At 38.8% G+C, this 9,533-nt stretch overlaps 1 protein-coding gene across 2 annotated transcripts in view; it reads left to right on the forward strand.

Moving 5' to 3' along the window:
* musk (muscle, skeletal, receptor tyrosine kinase) overlaps positions 1–4,251 on the forward strand; it is a 40,493-nt gene extending 36,242 nt beyond the window's left edge. For both annotated transcript variants that reach the window (XM_017700213.2, XM_017700214.2), the window contains exons 16-17: positions 826–974; positions 1,932–4,251. In XM_017700213.2, coding sequence (XP_017555702.1) covers positions 826–974; positions 1,932–2,614 — 832 coding nt within the window. In that variant the 3' untranslated portion in view covers positions 2,615–4,251. The remainder of the gene's footprint in view (positions 1–825; positions 975–1,931) is intronic.
* The last annotated feature ends 5,282 nt before the right edge of the window (positions 4,252–9,533 follow it).

Raw genomic sequence — 9,533 nt, forward strand, 5'->3', positions numbered from 1 at the left:
ATTAGCGAGTAAGCAAACTTTGTAATGCAAATGTTTTTTGGGAATTCCAATGTAAAATACATGAACTTTTTGAATAAATCCTTTGTCTAGTTTAGGCATGGTGCATTACCCTTTTTTGTTATAGTTGTGTAGCCCTTACCTTGCTAGCTAGCAAGTTAGCAGAGCAAAGTAACAAACGTACATGAGCAGGGATGGACAGTAGGTGGAGCAGTTTGAACTACATTAAGCCCAGTTTGAAAGTAGGGAAGTAAGTGTCATCAGTGTTAAAACAGATCACACAGAAATCTCAGCAAGTTCTGCTCCTGAAGAACTTTAGGAAACATGATTTGGGGTTGAAACACATGGGTCATGGTTTTTTCCTTGACCATTTTAGTGAGGGAATGTATGGCCCTGGTAATAGAGGGATATTTCTAAATTTACAGGAGGACCAGACCTGGGGAACATTGGATCTGGACACATAGGCCTGTTTTCTAGAACAGTGTTCCCCAACTCAATCCTTAGGACCCTCCAGAATGCCAACATTTTTCCTCCAACCTAACTCACATCACAGTGGGATGAAGAAAAAATGTGTACCATCTTGGGAGTCCTGAGGACTGGGTTGGGAAACACTGTCCTAGCCATTGCAGTAAGAAAATAAAGGGTGCTGGGAACATAAAAACAACCCCCTTTTTCTTGTTTGCTACATGAGCCTTGCAGCTGGAGCGCAAAACTAAAGAAGTGAGCTTCATGTTCACCAAATATGTCTCGGTTGATTAACTACATTTGGGATAAGAAGGAAAATGCTGTGAAGTCTTTCCTTATCTGAAGTATGGTGATTGTGTGCAGGGCTCCTGGCTTGTTACCACATGAGCCCTTCACTATGGTAGCAGTGAAGATGCTGAAGGAGGAGGCCTCAGCCGATATGCAGAATGACTTCCAGAGAGAAGCTGCTCTAATGGCAGAATTTGATCATCCCAACATTGTCCGGCTCCTGGGTATGTGCTACTGCAGTGTAACACATTTGATAAAGTCGCAGGAATGAAAACAGATTCTTTGCTTGATTGAGTTGAGCTTGTTATAACGAAATACTTGAAATTCACATCACATCCCAGACATGATTCTCAGGTTTTTTAAGCACACGGAGCCTTAGTGACATTTCTCACAATGGTCTCGTGTTCCTGGTGTGTCCTTCTCTCAAGGGTATGACAACAGAAAAAAAAACTAAAATAGATTTACATGTTCATTTCAGTGTTGATCCAATGCCTACTGAGGACAGCAGAAAGATATATAGCATACTGGAATAATGCTTCATGCCTCATAGCATTAGCCTAAGAGTCACAGAGGGTATTTTTGGTGAGGGGGTTAATTTTGTAAATGAAGCTGAGCCTCTTCTGGATGTGTGTTGTCTAGAGGTACATCATGAAGCACTGAAGCATGGTGCGTATTCAACTGCAGTGATTTGGAAAGTTAGAACTGATTGTAAGAAAATTCTTGAGTTGTTTTCAAACACACAAATAAAAAAAGGGTACAGTACAGATCTGAGCTACTATGCAATAATGATTTATTAGTTTTTACTTTTTTATAATTATTTAAAGTAATAAATGAACATTTTAGCTAGGAACCTTCAAAAAGCCCTTCAAAAAATAATAATAATTTTTTTTTTTAATCTAAGCAGTTAATTTCCTGAGTCTGGTTCTGGTTGGTGCTTGAAAATGCACAGCAATGGACCATAAGCATAGTGATGAAATGAGCGATGGTCCCTTCTTTCAAAGAGCAAATTTGAAGGAAAATGTCCAGAAATAGTTGAGACAGTTAATTAACATAATAATATTAATATCTTCTTATGGCTTGTCTGTAAAGTTGCTTATGGGGTCGCAGCACCAATTGTTTCCTTTATAATCAAGCTGAATAATTTGAGATCGTACATTTATACCCACGTTGTTTTCCTACAGGGGTCTGTGCTGTGGGGAAGCCCATGTGCCTGATGTTTGAGTACATGGCCCATGGGGATTTGAACGAGTACCTGCGGAAGTGTTCCCCAGCCCAGCAGCGCAGCCTGAGCCAGGGAACCCTGACAGGCCAAAGTGTCGCTTCTCAGTCAGAACCATCGCCCCTCAGCTGCCTGGAGCAGCTCTCCATCTCCAAGCAGGTGGCCGCAGGCATGGCCTACCTGTCCGAGCGGAAATTTGTGCACCGCGACCTGGCCACGCGTAACTGTCTGGTGGGTGAGGACCTAGTGGTGAAGATTGCTGATTTCGGCCTGTCACGAAACATCTACGCAGCTGATTACTACAAGGCCAGCGAAAATGATGCCATCCCAATTCGATGGATGCCACCAGAGTCCATCTTCTACAACCGCTACACCAGTGAGTCGGACGTGTGGGCCTATGGGGTAGTTCTGTGGGAGATTTTCTCACATGGCATGCAACCTTATTACGGCATGGCCCACGAGGAGGTCATCTACTATGTTAGAGATGGCCATGTGCTGGCCTGCCCTGAGAACTGTCCGCTCGAACTCTACAACCTGATGCGTCTGTGCTGGAGCCGCCAGCCCAGTGACCGGCCCAGCTTTGCCAGCATCCACCGCATCCTGGAGAGGATGCACTGCCAGATGCTCCACTCCAGCATGGCCTGAGACTCTCATCCACACATGAAGTCTGAAGAACCATGAGTAGCAATGGAGAACCTTTTCAAAATCCAGAACTATCATGGATTAGCTCTGAAGAATCTTTAGACAGCCTGGGGTACTGCTGATAGAGGTCAAAGTATATATAGTCAAACTACCTTCAGTAGAAAAAAGTCAGTTAGCTTTTTAATGCTAGCCATTCATCTTATACAAGTTTGGGAAGAGGTAGATTGCATAAACACAATAGTAACAGTCTGAATTTTGTCCACACTTTTGCCCACCTTTGTAGGTTACAGTGTGTCATACAGTGTTAGAAACCAAATATGCAAGTCTATGATGCTAATTACTAAGGTATATGCTTTCTTGTTAGCTACATTAGCCATGTAGCTTTACCACAAAAGTAAGGAAACCAAACATAAGTTGACAGTTCATTGGCTTCAATAGGATAAGCAAAAAGGTGTAGATTTTTCGCTGAACCTCTCCATTAACTGAAGTTTGGTGGTTCTCCACATGGACCCTGAAGAACCACAAGAAGCAGCGATGAACCTTAAATCATGGAGGAGCTCAGAGGAATCTTCAGACTTTGACCCATCTGAAGAATTACTTTGCGTACTGATCCCCTGGTCAAGTCAGCGTGTAGGGATCCAGTTATAGGAGAATGAAGCAGACCATTGATGGGAGACAACCAAAGTACAGCTGTACTAGACTTAGGTCAAAAGTACACCATTGACTTTTCTGAGGAAAATGATGGATGCAAGCTCAACGTCAGGAGGACATTCTCTTCAGCTCATCATGGTTGAAGGGCATGCTCATGGTGGCTAAGTAAGTGGACGCAGCCCAGATCAATGAACATTTTTCTAAGAACTGTTGCTTTTGGAGTGTATATTTGACATAATTATTGAGTTCCTGCATATTTATCGATTAACAGGAAAGGTCAAGTGGAGCACACAGAATGCTTGATGCTGCATCTCACTGTCACTGCAGTATTGTTTGAATAAAGTAGCATATTCCAAGTTGGCACAGCATCACTTTACTAATGTTTGTGTTTGATATTTTTGCCTGACTAATAGACAACTTATGTCTACTTATTATTATTTTTTACTGAAAATAATTAGCTACATAAAAAAGTGACATTTAATGTGCATATTACACTTACTTACACTTCCCAAATACACACACACACACAATATATATATATATTATTGATTCATTCATTGATTTTATCCAGTTATGATATGTAAAGTTATTGTGCATCTCTATAATAAACATGTTTGTATTGCATACTAACATAGCAGCATAAAGGAACATAAAGCATAAAGGAACTGGCCATACTGGTCATTACAAATTAGCATATATGTGAGTGGTTTCATTTCATACTAAATTGTGAATTCGGTTGGATGTTTTAGTTTAAAAGCCATATAAAATCTGTGGAAACTCAAAGGAAAATTCCCTGGTTAGGCATGTGCCATACAAAAATGTACTAACATTTCTTCATGGTTTACAGTGTTATCACACTATTGTTTTGTACATGTTTAACCAAACTATATTCTCCATGCTGTTTTTAAATAACTGCAGGTGCAGGTGTTTATACTTCTACAATATGTACAGTAAAACAACAGAAAAATAAAAACTCCACATTTTGATAATCACTGTTTGTATAATTGTCATACTAACCTATTTGCAGTTGGGACTGGATTCATGAAACCCTGCTATACATTTCTGAGACCTGGAAAAAAAAGACTGTCATCTTAGAGGCTCTATATAAAGGTCTAATCATACACAGCAAAAATGACATTATAAGAGCTTTCAGGACTAAATGGTCACATTGTGAGCCCTATGTCTGATCTCCTACTTCAGTTTCTATGTAGTGCTTTAAAAGAGCAGCTGATCCAAAGATTCAGTGATATTTTATAAAAACATAAATGGGCTCTTTATACCTGGTAGAATCACTGAGGGAGCATTACAGCATTAGCATTACAAACTCCATACCTGTGTATATTACCATGAATATTTATGTGAAATAAAGCCACTGTGCACACGCACTCCATTTCTTTTTTCATGGGATCCATGCTCTCAAAAAAAAAGAAAAAAAAAAGAAACTGTACCTTTCAGGAAACAAACGGTCACTCAATGGTATATCTTCAATATTTATAGATTTTTTTACGTATTTATACACAATTGTGCACATTTTAATATGCAACAGTTGAATATAGAAATAGAATAAATATTTTTTAGTTTTTAGTTGTGTTCTCTATCAACTCTGTCAACATTTTCTCACTTACAAAAATCAAAAACATAATTTTATTGGGATTTTTCATATTTTATTCACAACTGTTTGGGAAATTCAATATAATGAACCTTTAAACTCACTTAATGTACACAAATGGACCCCCATACAGACATGCACTGATATATGGCCATATTTCATAAAGGGCCAAGCATGGATTTCAAAATATATATATATACATCTATGTTGTGTACTTTTAATACATCTGAAAAAATGAACCAGTGTTTTTTTTGAATTACAAACGTAAAACATGCTGATATTAAAGAACTGAATTGTGTTTTCTTTAAGTAATTGGTTCTCATAACTTAGACAAAAATGAACGAAAGTACATTTCAGTAAATGAAAACTGTTTACATTGATCCAAAGAGAATAAACTGCACTGAAATCTTCCCATTTTGTTTCAACATTTGACCTATAAGTTGAGATAACAAAGTCGGTGTGTACGACTCTGCTCAGTTTGATTGGATAGAAATGTTTGCAATTTCTTAATTAAGTTCAAACAAGAATTTAATTGTTTGTAAGTATCAAATATTGTATGTATATATATATATATATATATATATGGATCATAACCATAGGGCTGATAGGTAAGTGAACACATTGCAGTTATGACATACAGTTATGAGTGTTTATGTTACCTGTTTGCTTTTAAATATTGCATAATTTAAATGTGTCATGGAACAATACTTTCATTTATTTCATGTTTTAATGATTTTATAAGAGAAGATGCATAACAACCTGTATAACAAGAAAAATATAAATATGACATCAAGCTAGAATATATGAATAATATATGTCATCCATATATGAATGTTTTCCATCATGTATTCTTAAATATGTATTACATTTACATGTCTGTATATGGTGATGTAGGGCTGAAATATGTGTCCCATGCCACATATGTCCATATGTGCCAAATATAAAATACATAAAAGGGAAATAATATGTCAGATATTTGAAATCCATATCGCTGCTTTCGGAAGAAAACCTGATATCTCCAGCACTGTAAATTTACAGGAAAAAAAACCCATTCTTTTCTTTTAACGTAAGTCAATGGAACCAGACTTTCTCTTGAGTCATTTTGGGCCATTTCCTTTAGTCCATTCTTCATGAAATTCACACACAATGTGAAGGACGGCATTTTCAAATTGTGTCAAAAACTCAAAAATGTTTTCTTCTAACAGCAGCGACATAATGCCATATATCAGATTTCTGTATGGACCATGTTGGACTTTTGACAGTACATTTACATTGTCTCTTGGGGGACTAAAATGTCCCTGGACAGCACCCTGTTTACTGTCTTCATCTTTTCTTGCACATTCAGTGTGAGCTGCTCAGAATAACAGGTAGGGGGCAGCACTCTGTCAAAAGATTCAGACTGTTCCATCAAGCATTAGGTTACCTCTTCTCTTAACTATGGACACTGAGTGTGCCGGGACAACAGTGACTCCCTCAGCCGACTGTAAAATGGGATGTTTAAACAATATTTGCTGTGTGTGGAAAAGAGAGAGGGCAGTTGACTTTCTCAGCCATTTTCCAACCTGTTCAAGCTTCAGGTCTCCTCTGATGATGTTAAAAAGGGCTCATCTGTGCCACTAGTTAAAGAAACCCGGAGCAGCATAGCAGTGCAGACCACAGGCGTCCCCACAACAGGCCAGAAAAAACACACTCAGCACACTCGAGGAGTGCAGGAGGTAAAACTGGGGCTTAGAGCACTCAGGCGAAACATTCAACTCTCCCTGACCCGCATTACGCCGCGGTTTTTACCAAAAAAATCAGCTTGTTCCAAAGAAAAAGGGGAGTCATTTTTCCCCCATTGACATTCTGCCACAACAGAGAAGGGAGGAACCATCAACTAGAGGCTTCCTATAGTAAATCGCCCTGTCATAATACTGCCTACTCCAGTCTAGATATGAAGCACTATTTTGGTTTTGGTGCGCTGGAGCTGTTGAAAAGTGCACGGCTGACTCCTCCTGCTTTTCTAAACTGTTTGTGGCCATCGAGGACTTGTGGTCCAGCAGCATCTGCCTCCTCCGCTCATATAAACTCTGCAGCTCTGAGTCACATGTAAACATGCTGACTAAACCTGCCCAAAGTAAATACTGACTGAGCCATCTTAGTAATACTTCGCTCAGTGATTAAGACTGTAACTCAACCTTAATCTCTATTTGGCAAGATAAACCACAATATTGTCTTTCTTTGACCTCCTCATGGTCCATGTTCTTAGGCTCCTTTGCATTTGTATGAGAAGTAGTTTTTGAGTAGTATTTATTGGAAAAACTTTAAATATTATCCCTTCCATAATAGACACAGGAACGCACAGCTGGCCATCCCTACAGCTCTGAACAGCTGGGAACCTCTGGGTCACAATCTGTGCAAGAGCTCGACAATACTTTTCATTACCATGATAAACGCCATGATACTTCACAATATATGTATATCAATTTGGATTTCATCAGTACTTAACAATGTTTCATTGCAAATAGAGCATATTGCACTCTTCAACTGGATGTTGTACAGTTTAGTATGTAAAATATTCATATTTTTAAGGAACCATGACATGAAAAAAGCCATTTTCCTCAACTTTTAATGTATGAGTTTAATGTAGCCTGTATATACTGAACCAAAACACTTCCATTCAGTGCATATATGGAAGAGAAGTCCATTTCCATATGTATGGAAAATAGTCCATTTTAAACTCATCGATTTGATGATGTCATATGTCTGCAAATTCAGCCTAGAGCAATTCAGCTCAAGTCTCCTTAAAGTTGCAAAGATTGTTTCAGCCTGGAATGCTTTTTTTGAATGAGGCACAATACAGGGCAGCCAATCAGAACAGAGGGCATTTATATTTATTTATTTATTTATTACACACAGTGTTACCCAGGCATGAGGTAATTCTTAATTTTGGAGGGTAGCCTCTTAAAACTCCTTGGAACCGTCGCTGGTTCCAAAAAAACGCACGTCGTCACATTCTTCATAACTTTCCTATTTCATAAGCTACATTCAAAAGGTTGGTGTCATGTGAGGCTGTAACTGTCTTCTTTCCAGTCAAATAGATGGGTGATGTAATTTTAATCCCTTATAATAAAAGAAGCTGAACTCACATTTTTTTTCTACTGAAAGTCGACCCATTTTTCCACAGATCTGGGCTATAAACTATAAACAGACTATAAACTGAATAATTTGCCTCATGATTTGGTCATGCAAATTCAGACGGACAAACCAAAATATACCCTGGAGCATATGAGGTTAAGATGTTAAAGGAATACTCCAGACACTTTCAACCTGACTTATATCTGCCATATTTGTATCACAGTAAGTGACCATTGGTTTCTATTATAAGCGTTTTTAAGTCATCAGTTTTTCTTTCAAGAAACACATCAAAACCTTTGACAATGGTACTGAACTCTACTAAACAGAAATGCCAGACAGAGATTAGGTCGAAAGATGCTGGAGTACTCCCTAAAGTAGTTTCAGGATCAGCCTATTGACTTCTATTATAAGTGTGATCTGGATCATTAAAGTACTCATTGTAAAGAACTCAACTGACCGACAAGCCAAAAGACTTTCTTGGCCTTTGAATGCAGAGGGCAACCCACTAATAAAGCAAGCCTGGAAACGACAGGAAACATGGATATCCCTCATAAGTTGTCAAAGAATTCCATGTTCAATATCAAATATTACTCAAGAGCAACGCAAACGCAGAGGAATGCCGGCTCCAGCTGCTCCGGTTTAGGAACTTGGCTATCTGCACCGGACAGACTGAGCTCCAATTGTCTTTGCAATCTCACACGCTCTACATTTCACATACCACACATTTTCATGGCTGTTCCCAAAATGTTCGGCATGTGTCCTATAGAAAACAACACATACAAAACTCCAGAGTTTTTTCTAGGTTGTTCTTTTAAGTGCATGTGTGAATCCCTCTTGGAAAAGCAGTGGTGTTACTGATAGCGTGATATCCCTCTCACTCAGCAGTCCGTGTCTGCTCTGGACACAGGAACTTCCTGTCAGTCTGGAGGAAAAACTGGAAAACTGTTTTCATTGTCATGGCCCGTCTCCTGAGGGATGAACTGGACATGCGGCCTAAATATGTCATCTATGGGCCGTGAAATGAAGTGGCAGTTAAACACTGCCTTTCTGTAGGTCTGAAAAAAGACATGGTTAAAAGTATTTATAATTATACACTGAACATCGCTCAATATTGTCAACAATATTAGCCTTGTAGACAAAGTGAGAGGGCTATTGACTGCAAGAGACCTATGTAAGAAACATTGATTAGCAGTAAACTATAAGGTGGAAATATAGGTGGAAAGCTCCAGCTCCTCTAAGAGCCTCTACTACAACAAGAATATAGCGGCATATCGTTTGCACAGACCACATCTTTGCCAATATGTTAAAATATTGGAAAACGCTTGTGAAATGATTAAAACTTTGGAAGTGTGTTCTCTGCGGAGGAAGCGTTAACTTACTTTTACTTACAAAATCAACAAAACATCATTTGACAAAGGCGCCCAAACTTTGCCTACAACTGTGCATATGATACTTGCACTCATCGGCTGGAACTTGCAGCCACTGTTGCTCTACATCAGTGAAACTGGAAACTGCATTTATTCTGTGGAAATCACGTGATTTTCA

The sequence above is a fragment of the Pygocentrus nattereri genome, chromosome 18, assembly GCF_015220715.1.
Source record: "Pygocentrus nattereri isolate fPygNat1 chromosome 18, fPygNat1.pri, whole genome shotgun sequence".
Taxonomy (NCBI): domain Eukaryota; kingdom Metazoa; phylum Chordata; class Actinopteri; order Characiformes; family Serrasalmidae; genus Pygocentrus; species Pygocentrus nattereri.